This window comes from Urocampus carinirostris, chromosome 8 (genome assembly GCF_059441175.1).
Source record: "Urocampus carinirostris isolate Australia breed hairy pipefish chromosome 8, RoL_Ucar_1.0, whole genome shotgun sequence".
In the NCBI taxonomy this organism is placed as follows: Eukaryota; Metazoa; Chordata; class Actinopteri; order Syngnathiformes; family Syngnathidae; genus Urocampus; species Urocampus carinirostris.
Genome location: NC_142356.1, coordinates 11,343,050 through 11,362,471, shown reverse-complemented (window position 1 = coordinate 11,362,471; position 19,422 = coordinate 11,343,050). Strand labels below are relative to the sequence as shown.

The window sequence follows — 19,422 nt, the reverse complement described above, 5'->3', positions numbered from 1 at the left end:
CCTTACAACCAACAGAATTCTCAGCAAAGAACACATAAAATCATGACAATCTGTGTTGTTACACATTTCAATATTACAACATTATTATTCCCTACGAGTGAGTTAGAGAATAAAACTTCAAGTAGCTCGAAGGTTTTCGTAAAAGGCACCGGCCCTGCTCACGTACTTTAACAAAGAAGACCACGGGAATGCTAACATGTCGAAAACATGAAGTCAACACTCCATTCCTGTGCATTCCAAAAAAAAGAAAACAGTTTCCTGACTAACCAAAACAACATGGGCCAGTCAGTTAAGCTGAACTCGGGCAACACAGCTGACCTAGATTCTGCTTTGCGGTCGCACACAGCGTTGCTGGAGTGGAGATCACTTTACCAATCGTGCAGATGTTTTTTTGCTCAACTTGTTGTTTTATTTCAAAGGCGTCTTCTCCCCTATTGGTGTAAAAAGACAAAACCATTTACACAAACCAAGCATCTATTCAGATTTTAAACGGTGTTGTGTCTAAAAAATGAAAAAGAGAAATCAATGAAGTACCGTAAATTCCGGACTATAAGCCGCTACTTCAACCCTGCGGCTTATTCAGTGATGCGCCCAATTTATGTCATTTTTCTAACAGCCGCCAGCGGCGCTCGAGTACAGAAGGTAAGCTTTAGACCGGTGGAATATATGCGCAGAGGAAGACTGCAACTTCTTAGCTTGTGCACAAATTAAATGAGCGTAGACATATCCTCATCATGCAAATCGCAAAAAGAAAGGCACATGACGTAGCTTTCAAGCTGAAAGCAAACGAGCAGTCCGATAAAGAAGGAAACAGAGCTACTGCACGTAAACTTCACTTTGCGAGCGTGTTTTTGAATAAGGGGGCGTGGGACGACGTATATATGACAAGGTCTCTTTCCCATACTGGGGAAGACGACTGATGACGTCAGTTATAAGGAGGAAGATGAGGACGGTTTACCGTGATTTTAACAAGTACGGTATGTTTTTTTTAACAGACCCGTATACTGTGCTGCGAGCGTGTTGCTAGTAGCGTTTTGCTACCCTTCACAGGCACGGTTTGGGATGAAAGTTATAATATTATAATTAAAGCTTTGAAAACTCTCTCGGTGTACCGTCTTTCTTTGTAAATATGTGTAACCGATGTATAATATGTATTTGCACCTGTATATTTTTGTAATGTATTTATTTGAGACACTTATTCTGATATGTTTTGCGAATTAAAAAAGAGGGGCGGAGCAAACGCGGGCTGACGGGAAGTGGGGTAAAGGTGAGTGAGACCTGTTGTCGCGGCGGACAATAGTGGATATATATTTTTCCCACCCTTACCTTTGGAAATATAGACTTTTTTTCCTTGGATTAGTTTCAACGGGTACCCGGACTCTGCAGGTCCGCTTCAAACTTTAGGTACCGGTATCATTTACTGTTCATTTTGCCGGCTGTGGTTTTTGGACTGTGTACTTTATATTCAGTTACAATCGCAGGACTCAAAGCCGGGTTTGGGCTAATTTTGTGATTGTGTGAAATGTTTTAATGTGGGCGCATGCGGCTTATATACAGGTGCGGCTTGTGTAAGTACAAAATCGGTTTTCCTCTTAAAATGTGGTGGGTGCGGCTTATAATCAGGTGCGCTCTATAGTCCAGAATTTTTGGTACTCAGAAAAAAGTATCATTATGTAGCTTGAGGTCCTTCTTGCTGTGTGTTTACAGCAAAGCAAAAACAATATTTTTGTAAACAACTAGTGATATAGGGCAGCAATAACAATTATAATATTAAAAGAATTGGTCGATTATTTTTTTACATTAGTCGATAAATCAGATTTTCCAAAAACTTTTAATATCCCCTTTATTCAAATATTGAAGTTGTGAAAAATAGTCCACAGAAACCAGAGTATTCTATTGTATAAAACAATAAATATAGTGGAAGCTCGAGCTCTTGTTGGTGATAGGAATGAGTGGAGAGGTGTTGTAAAAGGATAGTGGGATGTTTAGACGTGTTCTAAGGGATGGACAGGGCACCCGTATGATGCGGCAGGGGTAAACCAGTGAAAGCTGTCGGGCCCTGCTGATGAACAGAAGAGTGTGTTGTCACCCTGACCAAAGTGACATGGCCAAGTCAAGTCAAGTCATTTTTATTTGTATAGCCCTTAATCACAAAGAGTATCAAAATGCTATACACCTGGAAATAGTTTTTTTTAATAAAGTGCAAACAAAGAGGCAACTTTATAAGATAATGCGAGTACCTTATCGTTTCAAGAGGAGCTCGTGCATCAAAATACGGTCTCAAGGTGGTCTCGAGCGGTGTCTAGTGGTATCATCTGGGACTGCTCGTGAACTGTATATTCCTTTTTATAGTAAGCAAGATTTTTGTTTCAAATAAAAATGACTAAATTCACTAAATTTCTGCAGCACGGCGGCGCAGTGGTTAGCGCATGTGCGGCACAGTTCTGAGGTCATGGGAACCTCCTGCGTGGGTTCAAATCCAGCTCCAGACTTCCTGTGCGGAGTTTGTATGTTCTCCCCGTGCTTGCGTGGGTTTCCTCCGGGCACTCCGTTTTTTTCCCACATTCCAAAGACATGCATTTCAGGTGAATTGGCCGGTCCAAAATTGTCCTTAGGTGTGACTGAGCGAATGAGGTGTCTGTCCCCGTGTGCCTGGCAACCAGTTCAGGGTGTCCCCTGCCCACTGCCCGATGATTGCTGGGATGGGCTCCAATACCCCGCGACCCTACTGAGGATAAGCGGTGCAGCTAATGAGATGAGATGAGACTAAATTTCTCGTGTTCAGAGGTGCTCCTATAAGGAGGTCCCACTGTATTCCTGCTTTATGTTGGTGAGTCAAGATTCATGCATTCCTTCCTTCCTCCCTCATTGTGGAAATCTTATTGTGGTGGTGGAGTGCTCGTTCCGTGTGAGTAACGTGCATGCCTGGTGTGTAGTTTTCTCGGCCAGTAAGAGGAAGACTGACCTAATGATTTCAGGCTGGCCAGCAGAAAGGGGCAGGGTGAGGAATAAATGAGGTGAGGGGATTTGTGAAGGAAACGAATATGGGGGAGGGCCGAAAAGAGGTTAGAGGAGGATAAAACACAGCTAAAACTGTTTTAAATAAAGAATATAGGTAAAAAAAACTATATTTTATACACCCAAACATTTATATATTGACTTGAGTCCACTCTTTCAAACCCATGGGGATACAAATTCCTGACAACCTCTCCTGGTCTGCAAACACCAGAGTTGTGCCGAGGGGGCTCAGGAGGAACAACCAGGAACAGAAGCTGCTGGTGTCCTTCTACAAAGCCACAGTGGAGAGCATTTTGATATAGACTAGAAGAAGAATAGAATAGAATATACCTTTATTGTCATTGTTACAAAATGGGTTAACATATTGTGACAACGAAATTGGGCATGCCACTCCAGTTTTACACATTCACAGTGAGGTATGAGCCAAGAAGATAAAGGAACAGAGAAGAAGATATACTGTTTTACCGTGTGTTACGTTGGGGGCGGCGGACAGGAAAAACATCCATCCATCCATTATCTGCACCGCTTATCCTCAGTAGGGTCGCGGGGGTGCTGGAGCCCATCCGAGCCATCCTCGGGCAGTGGGCAGGGGACACCCTGAACTGGTTGCCAGCCAGTCGCAGGGCACACAGAGACAGACAAGTCACTCGCTCCTTCACACCTGGGGACAATTTGGACCGCCCAATCAACCTGACATGCTTGTCTTTGGAATGTGGGAGGAAACCGTAGTGCCCAGAGGAAACCCACGCAAGCAAGGGGAGAACATGCAAACTCCACACAGGAGGTTCGATCTCATGACCTCAGAACTGTGCCACACACGCGCTAACCACTGCGCCGCCGTGCTGCCCACAGGAAAATCAGACAAATAATAATCAACACAGCCCATAAGATCATCAGCTGCTTTCTGCTCTGTCTAGAGGACATTGCCGGCTTGTGATACCGCAGCAAACAATTAACACAATAAAGGACTCTTACCACCTTGGCCACAACCTTTGTTGTCCTCTGGTGGACGCTACCGGTCCCTTAAAACCATGACAAAGAGAATAACAGAAAGTTTATTCTCAAGGCCCATCACCACCCTTACGAGCGTACAAAACTGTAAAATAATATATTATGTGCCTTTTTTTTTTTTTGCTGCTGAATGTTCTGCTGCACTACTTTTCATTGCACTACTGTTACAATGCACTAGTCTTTGATTGCACTATTGTTATTACTTAGGCCAGTCTCTTAGCACTATGTTGTAAATCTTTTTAGATGGATAGATAGATACTTTATTCATCCCCGCAGGGAAATTCACATTTCCAGCAGCATCCCTGAGCTGAGAACAATACAATAATTAAGCAGAAGGAATACAATATACAAATACCCAATGTGACGTGCTAATAACCACTGTAGCGTGTTGTATAGGGTATATAAATAGTGCTACATAAAATACACACTGCAATAAAAGTACGGTAATATGCAATGTAGGGGGTGTGGTTTAATGTGGGCCTTTACTCCGCCGGGTGGAGTTAAAGAGCCTCATGGCATGAGGAAGAAAAGGTCTCCTCAGTCTGTCTGTGGTTTTACTTATGTATCCTGACAGTCTTTTCTCTTTTTTCTCTTTAAAGTTTTGTCACATGTTTACCCTAGAGTTCAATACTCAATCAGGCTAGAATCATTTGGATGTGATCCTTGATTTTCAGTTACGTCGGCCTAAAATAAGATAATACTGATCCTTAATAGTTATGTAGTTCTAAATTTTATGAGGTCAAAAAGAAATGGGGTTCTCTTTGGTTCTTTCCATTTCGTCAAAAAGTTCAACACATTTAGGTGTTCTTTTGAAAACAAATAAGTAGAAGGGGTTTCATTCTTTAATGAAAAAAATAATTATAAATATCCGGCAATAGGATCAAATTATTTTTTAATTGTGGATAAAAAAGACAGATATGAAGTGACAATGAGCTGACAAAAAAGTGGTAAGCTTAAATCGTCTGAATGGGTTGTGGCACAAAAAGTGAAACGAGAAGAGTATAATTGCAGGGAGTTAAGGAAAAAAAAAAACAACTGAGACTCATAAAATGTGGTAAAAGTGGAAAACGTTCCCCTGATGTGTGTTTGTTCCACAGAGCTCCAGCCTGATTCTTGATGTAAATAGAAAGCCATTCAGCAGACTGTCCATGTCAAAAAGAAGACACAATGGACTCACCAAGCGACAATCCTCAACCTGGCTCTATGATTAGAAGTGGCAGCTTCTTCAAGGTAAGGTCTTAATTAAGCATCTCTGCAAGGATTAAGTTCTTTGTATTTTGTTTTTTCAGTCAGGTCGTCCGTTAATTAGCAATGTCAAATTTAGTTTCATTTGTAATCAACCCCTCCCATAGATGGTCCTAAGCACCTTTGAATTTACATAGTTGCTGGAATAATACGTTTTTTTTTTTTGGGGTTCACAAAACAAGAGCATTGTTTGCCATAACATTTGATGAGACCCCGTTGGGGGGGGGGCAGTTTATGGGAGTTTTGGCGGCGTCCTCCCTCGGAAGAAAATTTTGTACATTGTAAATTGAAAAACATCGATCTACAGCACAGGTGGCAAAGAGGCGGCGCGCGGGCCAGATCAGGCCCACTAAGGGATTAAATCCGGCCCGCGAGACAACACTCAGAGAAGCGCAAGAGAAAAACAAGCTGCTGGTTGAAATAGGTCAACTTGATGTTGCCAAAGAAAGGTGCCTCGAACAAAGACACTGGACTTGTATTTATTTCTCTCTCTCTCTCTCTCTCTTTCTTTTCCACTCCTTTTCTCCCACTCTGTCTCTTTCTCTTTCACTCTTTGTGTCTCTCTTTTTCTCTTTCTTTGTTGCTCTTTGTTTCTTTTCGCTCTGTGTCTTTTGAACTTCTTTTGCTCTAACTTTCTTTTCTCTTTTCTCTCCTTCTGTCTTTCTATTTCTCTTTGGATCTTTTCTTCCCCTCCCTTTCTTTTTCCCCTCTCTCATGACTTTTTATCTTTTGTTTCTCTCTCTCTCTCTCTCTCTCTCTCATCCCTTTTCTCCCATTCTCTGCCTCTTTCACTCTCTGTGTCTCTCTTTTTCTCTTCCTTTGTTGCTCTTTGTCTCTTTCTCTTTCTGTGTCTTGAACTTCTTTTGCTCGAACTTCCTTTTTTCCTTTTCTCTCTTTTCTCTTCCTCTCTTCATACCCTTCACACTTTCTTTCTTTCCTTTCTCTCCTTCTGTCTTTCTATTTGTCTTTGGATCTTTTCTTCCTCTCCCTTTCTTTTCCTCCTCTCTCACAACTTTTTATCTTTTGTTTCTCGCGCCCTATTTTTCTTTGACCTGCCCTCTCTCCTTTTCCCTCCCTCTTTCTCTTATTTCTTTCTCTCTCTTTTTCTTTCTCTTTAATCAACCAGTCCGGCCCCCGACAGAATGTTTGTTCTATCGCGTGGCCCCCGAGTTCAAATGAGTTTGACACCCCTGATCTACAGGGTGTCTCAAAAAAATGTACTCGCTCTTCGAATGACGAGAAAACCTTTATTTAGGAACATAGAGTGAAGTGAAATAGCATCGAATACATGAGACAAATGTAATTGAAGAATCATGTTCCCAAATGTTCAAAGTGATGACCATTATTGTCCAGACAACGCTGATAACGGGCACCAAGGGATTCCCAAACGTCGTGAAACATGTCATTAGGAATATCACGACATTGTCTTTCAATTTCCAATTTCAATGCAATTCCAATGGCATTTCAGGACAAACTTTCTCTCTTTGAAACTACCGTATTTTCCGCACTATAAGGCGCACCGGGTTATAGGGCGCACCCCGAAAAAATCGTTTTTGGTCCTATTTTTGACATACATAAGACGCACCGGATTATAAGGCGCTACAATGGGAACGTCGACAAAACAGTCAGATGGTTCAGTCCAACTTATTACCCCCTCAACATTCCCAAAGCTTGCAAAGCTGCAAATATGTGTCGAGAACACGTGCGGATGCAGTGTCCGTACGATGTCACTCAAATGCATCGTTCCATCATTCGGAAGGTTAAAGTCTTGGGATTCAAGAAATGCCAACCATTCCTTAGTTTCTATTTTCTTTTTCGCTCGCAACTTTACTGTATATATGACCATAAACACTTGGAATTGAGTTGAATTTAAAAATAGACACTCCATTCCATCCATTATCTGCACCGCTTATCACAGAAACATCGAGTTCAGTCTGAAACAAGATACAGGGATAATATATAGCCGGAGTAGCTCACTGAAGTCGTTGTGTTCATAATAATGTGCAGCCAATGTCCTCTTATATCCGTGAGTATAGTAAATCCAGGAGAATAAAATATTTACAAATACAGTATAGTAAAAAATGCTTTCTCTATGCCGTCAACCACGTGCTATACACATTCATCTTTTTCGGCCAATTGCAGGCTTTGTTTTGCCGTTTAAGCCAATGCCAGCCTGTAAATGATAAAAAGGATCCGCCCCTTGACCTCCGAATAACTTTAGCCAATAGTGATCCATTCAAACGATGATTGACACATTGGTTAGCCAATGAAACGCCGGTAAATAAATCCCAGCATACACCGCGGACTACTTGGCGTTCGGGGGAAAATCGAGTCGGCGGCTGCTTGCCTTAGTTGCGAGAATTTGCGACTTAATATTGATCCTTATATAAGGCGCACTGTATTATAAGGCGCACGGTCAGCTTTTGAAAAAAATAAAGGCTTTTAGGTGCGCCTTATAGTGCGGAAAATACGGTAAGTTGATTTCCTGCCATGGCTTCAGTAATTTAGGATATCTGCAACACATAAAAAGAGTGAGTACATTTTTTTGAGACACCCTGTAGTGCAGTAAAATCTAAAAGCTAGATCTATGATGATTGTATGCACTTGTCAACTATCCATCCATCCATCCATCCATTATCTGCACCGCTTATCCTCAGTAGGGTCGCGGGGGTGCTGGAGCCCATCCCAGCCATCCCCGGGCAGCGGACACGCCGAACTGGTTGCCAGCCAGTCGCAGGGCACACAGGGACAGACAATTCTCTCATTCACACCTAGGGACAATTTGGACCGGCCAATTAACCTGACATGCATGTTTTTGGAATGTGGGAGCAAACCGGAGTGCCCGGAGGCAACCCACGCAAGCATGGGGAGAACATGCAAACTCCACACAGGAGGTTCGATCTCATGACCTCAGAACTGTGCCGCACACGCGCTAACCACTGCGCCGCAGTGCTGCCCCCTTGTCAACTATTGAGTCTCAAATACACTAGTTATGAAAGGTAATGACACAGCATACAAGTCTCACCCATAAACTCCGGTAATTGAGACAGGAGTTTAATGCAAAATCTGCTCGTCATCGAATTAGACTAGAATAACTAGTGTTTTTCAGATGCCAATGCTGTACTATTTTAAAGTATCGTATTAGCAGGTAACCAGGCCAAATCCTTGATATGAGTTTTAAATTCAATTAAATGTATTATACATATTGGTGATTTGGTAAATTACATTGATAAATATCCGTACTGCTGCTTTTGTGATTGCTGCTATGACAGGATGCCCGTTCTTTAATGGTTTACAGGGGGAGTGGGCGATACTGGGAATTTTGGTGTTGATCCTATACAAGTAAAGACATGGTAGTGTCAAGTGTCAATCGATACCCATACTTTTTGCGAGGAAATGTCATGATCATTGAATAATTGCATCCTGCCCCTCTGAGTTAGTTTATAACTATGATAAACACAGCACAAAGATTTTAGGCACTAAAATGTTTTATATTTAATCAAATGACTACATTGCAAACTTTAAAAGTACACAAAATATTTATAAAAAATACAAATACTTTATTACAATGTCACATTCTTTCCATTGCACAATATTTAGAAAATAAGGTCAGTAATGCAAATTTAGTATCATTTATCTCTCCTTGGCTCGGTTGCCATAGTGACAACAGATATCTTGGTTTTTGTTCAGGAACAGCAACATGTTTACATCTTTGGTTGCTGCTTATTTCTCTTGGTAGAGTGATTTTCTTGTGTGTTTATGTAAATTTGTAGCAGTAGCAAACCATTTTATCACATAAATTACACCTGACATTGTCTTTTTCTGTAGTTGAAACTGCTTCTTTTTTGCGTCTGGTAGAGGTTTATATAGATTTGGCAGGCAGGATGCAGCAGCAGGCCAGGTAGAAATAGTTGCTAAAAATGTGCCTGTCAGTCACAAAGCAGGCAAACACACAGAGAGCTCCCTAGGGAGCTGTGTGAGAGAGAGAAAGGGGCTACGCTACTTGGGGAAATTGTGACCAATTTCAATGTCAAATTTTACTAAGCCGTCTAATTACAGTTTATGCGGGGTGCGTGCTTTAAAAAGACTCTGGCGGGACCAGTAAAATCCTGGCTGTCCGCCAACATTTTCCTATGGTACAGCAAACACTTGAAGAGGGACATTTTTCAAATATATGTTTATTCTCCAGCCGGTTCAGGGTGTACCCTGCCCACAGCCTGGAGATAGCTGGGATGGGCTCCAGCCCCCCCGTGACCCTACTGGGGATAAGCGGTGCAGATAATGGATGGATGGATATTTATTCTCAACATTTTAACAGTTTTTTGTGTACGTACAAATTTTATTTATAGAGGAATATTTATCCCTAATTAATGAAACAATGGTTTTTAGTTTTGGTGTCCCGAAGATTTTACGTTCCCTCATAAGGCCACCCCTGTAAAAAATATCTGGAGGCACCACTGACTGTACTGCTATTTTAATAGTGCAACTGATGCAGGTAAAGCCCCACCAAATGATCACTAAATAAATGCTGAAAAGGGTTTTTACTTTTTTTTCTGCATATGCAAACATGTACAGTATGTATGTAGCAGATACTGCAGAAACAAAAGCAAACGACTGTCCAGGGTTGGGTAGGGTTACTTTAACTGGCTTACTTTCAATTACTTTTGGATCCAATACCAAATATGCTTATAAAAAGACAAAAGAAACTAAATATGAATGAAATTATGACTCACGACACGTGGTAAGGTTTCTCTCCTGGCTTTGACGTCTTTGATCTCCGGCAAAACTAACATAAATTGCGACAGAAACAAAATGAAAAGAAATCCAAACAGCTTGCCAACATCATTTTTGCCGTTCCATGTATTCCGTTACTCCCCAAGCCTGCACAAATTTTAGTCATTTCATTCATATTCAGTTTCTTTTGTCTTTTATTAGCATATTTGGTATTGGAGTAATCCAAAAGTAATTGAAAGTAATCCAGTTAAAGTAACCCTACCCAACCCTGCGACTTTCACACACAAGTCGGATTCATACTGAACAAGACGAGACAAGCCGATTGAAAATGTTACAAGACAAATGTAACTATACCGCAAGATAAGAAAAAAAATGCTGCTGAACAATGTCAAATGTGAGGCAGGAACACGTGAGACAAAGGTAGTAAAAAAAAAACATGTCGAAAAACTGAGTGAAAACAAACAACGTTTTCTCACACTTTGGATGTAGGTGTGCACACCGCTTTGTGTTTTGTTTCCTGCCTGTCGGAAATTAGACACACACACACACACAGGAAAACTGACCAACCCTGGCTATTGTTTTTAAGCCTGATCATTCTTCATTTTTAAAGGCTTTCTTTTGGCTCTTTATTCTTGCAGCTGATTGACGCGTTTGCGTTGGAGATTGGGGAGTTAAAGAAAGAGATGGTTCACACCTCTGCCGAAGTGGACCAAGAACCCGTGGATGGACGAGGGTATGATTGTCCTTAACAAAAATACTGCTGTCTTATAAAAACCTAAACATTCTTTCCACAGCACACTGATCAAATGTATTCATGGCAGTCAAGTCAAGTCATGCTTTTCTGTACAGCCCTTGATCACAAAGAGTCTCAAAGGGTTTCATAGGCCATAATGTAGCGTTTTTATCTTGTGTTTAAAAGGAAATGGTTTGCGGAGCTGTGAGTCACCCGATTGCAGTTACCTTAGATTTTTAAAAGAGGTCGCTTCCTTTTATGTGTATTTCGGTCTGGTTTGAGACCGTTAGTTATATGCAATTTCTCATTTTTTTAACAGAAGTAAAGTTATGGTCTAGAAGCTGAAGGCACTTCTGTGTAAATAGATAGATAGATAGATAGATAGATAGATAGATAGATAGATCCTTTATTCATCCCTGAAGGGAAATTCACATTTCCAGCAGCATTGCTGAGCTGAGAACAATACAATAATAAAGCAAAAAGAATACAATATACAAATACCCAGTGTGACGTGCAAATGCCCACTGTAGCGTGTTTTATAGAATATCTAAATAGTGCTACACAGAATACATATTGCAATAAAATTCGGTAATATGCAATGTAGGTGGTGTGGTTTGATGTGGGCTTTTACTCTGCCGGGTAGAGTTAAAGAGCCTCATGGCATGAGGAAGAAAAGATCTCTTCAGTCTGTCCGTAGTACAAGACAGTGACAGCAGTCTGTCGGTGAAACTGCTCTTCTGTCTGGAGATAATGCTGTGTAGTGGATGCGATGGATTGTCCATGATTGACCGCAGCTTTTCCAGTGCCCGTCTCTCAGCTACTGTTGTTAGGCTGTCTAGCTCTTTGCCCACAACAGAGCTCGCTTTCCTAGCCAAATAAATAATATGAATAATATCCCAAACCAAAACATTTTGCTATCAGGAATCATGAATCCTCAACACAACATGATACCATGGTTCAGTGTTCATTTTACCTCTGAAAAGTGATGAGTCCCGGGGACTCGCATGCTCAAAAATCTATGGGTCCCAACAGAGATCTATGGGTCCCTAAAATTTAGTGTTATCGAGGTTGAAATTGTAAATCGGTGACAAATATATAAAATCTATATATTCATTCAGTTTTATTCATCAAATTATTAATTCATTTTCTGCATCAAATTATTGTTGGTAATATACCGATTAGAGGGATAACCATAAACCTGTCTTTTTTTCATTTTCTCCTTTTATACTTCCTTTTTTCTTAACTTCTTCATACAACATAATAATTCGTAATATAATGCATCAAAGCAGAAAAAAAAAGTTTGGTGCGCTAAATCTTTGTTTAAAAAAACATTTTTGTTCTCAGCTCAAGGATGCTGCTGGAAATGTGAATTTCCCTTCGGGGATGAACAAAGTATCTATCTATCTATCTATCTAATGACAATTTAGTGTCAAAAAAGTTGCGTCCCGGGGACACACGTTGATTTGAGACTATGCGTCCCCAGCAAAAATGATGCGTCTAGGACGCGGGCAAACGAGAACACTGATGGTTATTTGAATAATCCAAGTGACAGGTGTCTTGGGGCACATACTATGTGTGTCTTGAAATTTTGTCCATCCATATTTCCAAGTTGTGTTGCTTGCCTGAAGTATAAACTTTGGAAAAACATTTTTTTCAGTACTATGGGTCACTTTACATAGGGTTTCATTCCGATTTCCCGGTTTCCTCTTCAGGCCAGAGTACAAGGTGGCCGATGACGTGAGGTGCCTTTACCCAGAGCAGCCCGGGCATACGGGCATGAAGTGCGAAAGGGATAATGGATATGACTCATTACGAAAGAGGATGAGTGTGTTGGACCGACTGAAACGGACGCATCCCGTGTGGCTGCTGCTGACTGTCAGTGAGGAGGAAGCTGCCAAGATCCTCCTGAAACAGCCTCCAGGGGTTAGTGAGGGCTGTTATCTGGATGATGTAGGTGGAGCAAAATTTGAATAATTTCGTATTGTGTTGCAGGTTTTCTTGGTCAGGAAGTCGCTCACGCTGCAGAGAAAAGTCCTTTCCGTACGGCTGACAGTAGATCCGTCGGAAAGCTCCATCAGCCACTTCCCTGTCAAAGAGAGCCACTATAGTAAGTTTCGTCACCGTCATGCTTCTACGGTGCTGTGTTGGAGTAAAATACTATTTAATGTACAGTTTAGTAGACATTCAACATGAGAAGACATTTAGGGGTTTTTAAATTTGTAGAGAGAACAGGAGGAGCCCAGACCTTGGATAAGAAATTCAAACCTGTTCTGAAAGCACCCGTTTGTTTTTGTTTTTTTGTGGTAAATTAAATTTCCTAGGTCACGAAAGCAGATTCGCCCTAAAGGGTGTGGGTATCAAGGAACAGCTACAACATGATTGGCTAAAAGTGCAAATGATGTAAACAGGTCATAATGGTCAAACCAACAAACGCAAATGCACAGTAATAGTCAAAAAAATGAACTGACATCCTATGCAATCTCCTTTGCGGGAGGGTTATATTATGAACAATTACAGTAAAGGCTTTCAACAGGAATTGATAAAACTGTTAAATCGAAGCACATGTATTACAAATTGGAAAAGGAACTCATTCATTCCAACTAACCAAAACACCCTATTAAAATTTGTCATTTTTTTTAATTAAATAAAAATATCCGTTAGCAATGCCAAATACTTTATGTTCAGGTGTCCTTTTCTTAGAAATTTAGTTTTTTTGTCAAAGTTAAAAACAATATAGACCCCCACCTTTTCTTTTTTTTTACATGCAAATATCTTTATGGTATTCACACATCAGAAAATCCAGTTAAACAATGTTATCCATGTTGGTAAAGACAGAAAATAGTGATTAATTAAATAGATAAAACAATCACATTTCAAAGTATTTTTTTTTAAATATACAGATATTTTTTATTTTCTATTAAGTTTAATATATGCTTTTTTAAATAAATTATTTAGGGTTTATTTTCAGTCAAAGTACATAATCTGCCATCAGATCATGCATATCGGATTATTGAGTCTCATCTCATCTCATCTCATCTCATTAGCTGCACCGCTTATCCTCAGTAGGGTCGCGGGGGTGCTGGAGCCCATCCCAGCAATCATCAGGCAGTGGGCAGGGGACACCCTGAACTGGTTGCCAGCCAATCGCAGGGCACACGGGGACAGACAACTCACTCGCTCAGTCACACCTAGGGACAATTTGGACCGGCCAATTCACCTGAAATGCATGTCTTTGGAATGTGGGAGGAAACCGGAGTGCCCGGAGGAAACCCACGCAAGCACGGGGAGAACATACAAACTCCGCACAGTAAGGCCGGGAGCTGGATTTTAACCCACGCAGGAGGTTCCCATGACCTGAGAACTGTGCCGCACACGCGCTAACCACTGCGCCGCCGTGCTGCCCCGGATTATTGAGTAACATCTTGAATTATTTTCCTTAAGAAAAGTTAGAATGTAGTAACATACCAACGGAACAAGTACTTTTTATTTTGCAAAGGAAACACTCTTTCAACTGAATTTCACTACGCCAATAAAAGCAATTTACACAATGTGACGTTCATCTTGCCAAGTCTGAGCTGTCTGGCTTTGTTTTAAAGAGGAGACAAATACTAGTTGGGGCAGCACAAGGGCATGTAAACAGTTTCTCCAATATTACGTTTACACGCAAGCAATAATCCGAAGACTGAAAGTAATTCTGTGGATTTTTTTGTAGAATTAATAGCAGCACACAATGTTTTTTTTCTATATAGATTCTCTGCTTGCTTGAAGATATTTATTGTTTTTTAGTATTGTTTTTTTAGTGAACATTATGGTTTGCCTTTGCATGTTTTGCTGGTTCTCTTTGATAATGTCCTATTATTAGTTACAAGCATGCTATTGTTGGTGTTTCCTGAGAAATCACTATTTTTACGGTAGTAGTTTTTTGCCAAATTGCAGAAGCATTTATAGAAGATAATACTGCATGGCAGAGCCCTTCTGACATGAATTTCAATACTTCTATTCCACCGATTTTGCAAATGTTATTATTTGTGATGACTGTGTAAATACTTAGTAGCGGTTTGATTGCTTTACAGCATTTTCTCTTGATGGATCTGGAATAAGCTTTGCAGACCTTTTCCGCCTATTGGCATTCTACTGTATAAGCAGGTAAATAACAATATTCTCTCTTGTTTGTGTGATACTGGAGGAGGGGGGGATTATTTGTATGACTGCAGGTCCGTTTTGACAGTCCTACCATTAGTCCATCCATCCATGAATGCTTTTATCTATCCATCCATGCATTCATCCATGCATCCATCCATCCATCCTTTCACCCACCCTCTAACTAATATTAAATGTTGTGCATTCATCCATCCATTGTATGGAATTTACATATTCTCTAAAGATTAGTTAAATATAATAAATTGAATGCACTATAATTTCCACATGAAACCTGAATTTAAACTGCAATTGATGCTATTTATGCATCACTTATAAATTAATGACTGTCGCTCTTCAAAAGAATTGTCTAAATTAGGTGTAAATTGACTACGAATAATTGGTAGTTATCCAAATGTTGGCTAAGCAATTTGAAGCACTACATTTGATTTTACTTCTAAACCTTAATATGATCCTTATATAAATAGGAAAGACAAAATCTGTCTTTTTTTTTAAAAGGACTCCCTATAAAAATGTTTTACGGTGTACAAACGTATTAAATGAGTAAAAACATATAAGTTGACAGGTATGCAATCTGTGTGATACCTCTTTGCAATGACCCCACGTTGCAAAGATTTCAGAGGTAAGATCGGGCCCATTAAATTTAGCCTGCGGGTTTTCAAGCCCGACCCAGACTCTGGCCCCAGCCCGACCAATTAACTTGATACGCAAGACCAAGTGGAAGTTTTTGAATCTAGGCTTAAAACAACTATTTAATTGCTTATGAATGTGGACCTTAGGAAGCTGTCAACCAGATATTCTATTGTTACCTCTATTAAATGTCAATGATGTCTGTGAATTGTCTGTACAGTCCTTTGAGACTTCTTGTGATTAAGGGCTACACAAATATTGTAAACATACCAAACAAACATTATTCAATCAATCCAATGGCAAAAAAAAAGTTTAACCGAGCTGACGCAATTATAGGCACTATCAACATTTTTTTGTAAACAATTTCAAATACATTTCAGTCTGAGACCAAATGTTTACCTGTGCTCTGTAATGCTGTACAATCACAATAAATTTGTTATTTTACATCGTAGCGATGTATATTGACTGCTAGAATTCCTCAAATCCAACCTGATTAAATCAAGCCGGAATATTGTGTCCGTACCTGCATTTGTTCAAAAATAAGTCAAGTCTGTGCATAGGGTTCATTCTAGTTTCTCTTTGCCAAACACAAATCAGAGAAACTTATTAGATTTTAGGGGTCATTCTCATTTGAGTTTTAAAGTTCATATTCCCATATGGAATATAATAATGTATTATATTACACATTAAGAAAAGTATAGTTCTGTCATAATCCATGCAATCCAATGTATTTAATACATATGCAAATACCTTTGTTTTGTATTTAAATAGCATTAATTGTTGTAGTCCTACATGGCCCCCTAGTGGTACTGATACTAAATTATAGTCATGCAATGGAGTGTGGCAACAGAACCATGAAACGTGTAAAAGGCCTCACATCAATTGTGCCGTTTAATGCCTGATCCATCTGGTAGTCTTTTTTTATGTTACTACTGTTTTTATGTTGTTTTTCTGATTGTTTAGGGATGTGTTGCCCTTCCCACTTAAACTCCCAGAAGCCATTGCATCAGGCAAGACACAAAAAGATCTGGAAGAGGTCGCTCAGCTTGGAAAAGGTAATTTAATTCAATATTTGATAAGTTTGTCACTTGGGGTAAATAAAGTGTGTTGAGAGTCTTTAAGATTCCCTTACTGGAATAATGTTCCCATTTTTACGTGCACCCTCGTCATATTTGAGTAAAAGGCTGTAAATACCGCGCACTACTGCGATTGAGTGGGTATGCAATAAAATAATTGCAATGAATCCCATTTGATCCAAGATTTATACAGCAACTAAATACACTAAATATTTGTTGTCAAGAAGATTTACAGAGGACAAGAAATGAACATAATTCTGGTGACTGCATGTAGATACTAATTTATTCAAAGAAAAAGACAAAACAAAGAACATAAAGTTATGCTTCTATGTAACAGTATGAGAAACATTAACAACATATTTTCATTGTCCATAACGATAATAGAAAAACAAGATTCTATCCAAAAGGGGCACTGGAAGAAGTCAACCAATGTAATTAGACTATAATTGTCAGGAAGGACCAGAACAGAGCAGGAGACCCCAGAGCGTTCGTACAGTTCTTTATTTGGGGAAGCGTAAGGGTTAGCGGGAGACGTGATCAATCGTAGCGTGGGACGAAGGCAGGTCGAGTTTACCAGGACTGAAGAGAAGATCGTAGCGTGGGACGAAAGCAGGTCGAATCAGAGGCAGGTCGGATCGGAGGCAGGCAGGCAGAATCAGGTAAACAAGAAGGCACATGTAATCGGGAGAGTCTTACGGGGTACAGAAGTAATCCTCCGACCCAGAGTTCTCCGCGTAACGCGTTTAAAAAGGGAGCATTAACCAATCAGGAAGCACATTCCAGCGCGCCACATGATTACCCCAGGTGGCTCCACTTGGGTAATCATGACAGAACCCCCCCCTCAAGGAACGGCTCCAGAAGTTCCCCAGAAAAAAAAATAAATAAACCCACGGCACGTCACAGGGTAACACAGGAAAATCAGGAGAGTCAACTCAGAAGAGTCGGACTCAGGGCGGGCATGTTCAGAAGACTCGGACTCAGGGCGGACATGTTCAGAAGACTCGTACTCAGGGCGGGCAGGTTCAGAAGAGTCGGACTCAGGGCGGGCAGGTTCAGAAGAGTCGGACTCAGGGCGGGCAGGTTCAGAAGAGTCGGACTCAGGGCGGGCAGGTTCAGAAGAGTCGGACTCAGGGCGGGCAGGTTCAGAAGAGTCGGACTCAGGGCGGGCAGATTCAGAAGAGTCGGACTCAGGGCGCGCAGATTCAGAAGAGTCGGACTCAGGGCGCGCAGATTCAGAAGAGTCGGACTCAGGGCGGGCAGATTCAGAAGAGTCGGACTCAGGGCGGGCAGGCAGCGGAGTCGAAGTCGAACAGGCAGGCATGGGAGTCGAACAGGCAGGCATGGGAGTCGAACAGGCAGGCATGGGAGTCGAACAGGCAGGCATGGGAGTCGAACAGGCAGGCATGGGAGTCATTGCGCAGTCATACGGCCGGAGGTGCCTTAGCCAATTTTGCCACGTCGGAAAGGACTTGCCGAACTGCACATTCTGAAGGGGAATTGCGCTGCTGATTCAGGCTTTCATAGTGGTCAGGGGGCAAATGTACGAACGCGGGGTCCATTCTGGTCGGAGGATTCTGTCAGGGAGGACCAGAACAGAGCAGGAGACCCCAGAGCGTTCGTACAGTTCTTTATTTGGGGAAGCGTAAGGGTTAGCGGGAGACGTGATCAATCGTAGCGTGGGACGAAGGCAGGTCGAGTTTACCAGGACTGAAGAGAAGATCGTAGCGTGGGACGAAAGCAGGTCGAATCAGAGGCAGGTCGGATCGGAGGCAGGCAGGCAGAATCAGGTAAACAAGAAGGCACATGTAATCGGGAGAGTCTTACGGGGTACAGAAGTAATCCTCCGACCCAGAGTTCTCCGCGTAACGCGTTTAAAAAGGGAGCATTAACCAATCAGGAAGCACATTCCAGCGCGCCACATGATTACCCCAGGTGGCTCCACTTGGGTAATCATGACAATAATAATCAAAATAGTACATACTATAGTAACAGAGGGAAAATAATACTTAAAAAGAGCAACATTTCTGCAAACAAACCAACATTTATTTACAATGTTATTAGTTCTCGTATTTCTTAATTACCGTATTTTCACGACTATGAGCCGCAACGGATTTTAAGGCGCACCCCCCAAAAATAGTTTTCTGTCACATATTTTCCATACATAGGGCACACTGGTCTATAAGGCGCTAGAATGGGAAGATCGACAAAACAGTCAGATAGTTCAGTCAAACTTATTAAACCCTTAACATTCCAACGGCTCGCAAAGAAGCAAATGCGTGTCTCAGACACGGTGTCTGTACAATGTCACCAATAGCTCAAATGCGTCATTCCACATATCATTAGCAAGGTTAAACTCTTGGGATTCAAGAAATGCCAACCATTTCTTAGTTTCTATTTTCTTTTTCGCTGGAAACTGTGTGAACAGCAAAGTAAAAATTTCATTGTGCAGGGAAACGTGGATCTTTACTGTGCATATGGCAACTTTGAATAACAAATACTTTTAATTGAATTGAATTTAAAAATAGACTCCTCAAAGAAACATCAAGATCAGTCTGAAACGAGATACTCGGGGAAATACCAAAGTCATCTCGCAGCCATCACGTTCAATAAAAATACGCAACCATGGGCTTCTTACATCCGTGAGTGTAGTAAATCCAATCATGTAAAATTATTACACACTCCAAAACAATAATGCCGACAAATAAAAGAAAAAATCCGCCAAAAAGCATCTGCATCGATGGACGTTGCTTGTTGCTAGCTGTCTGTTTAGCGACATAATTCCTGTTTACAAATACAGACTAGTAAAAAATGTTTTCT

General features: G+C 41.0%; 1 protein-coding gene across 1 annotated transcript in view; it reads left to right on the top strand.

The window, feature by feature from the left end:
- The window catches only part of rin2b (Ras and Rab interactor 2b), a 48,460-nt gene that overhangs the window by 5,696 nt on the left and 23,342 nt on the right, over nt 1-19,422 (top strand). Inside the window, exons 2-7 of the mRNA XM_088341607.1 lie at nt 5,127-5,259; nt 10,647-10,741; nt 12,454-12,664; nt 12,734-12,848; nt 14,815-14,887; nt 16,493-16,584. Of these exons, the coding sequence (XP_088197733.1) occupies nt 5,197-5,259; nt 10,647-10,741; nt 12,454-12,664; nt 12,734-12,848; nt 14,815-14,887; nt 16,493-16,584 (649 nt within the window). The 5' untranslated portion in view covers nt 5,127-5,196. The remainder of the gene's footprint in view (nt 1-5,126; nt 5,260-10,646; nt 10,742-12,453; nt 12,665-12,733; nt 12,849-14,814; nt 14,888-16,492; nt 16,585-19,422) is intronic.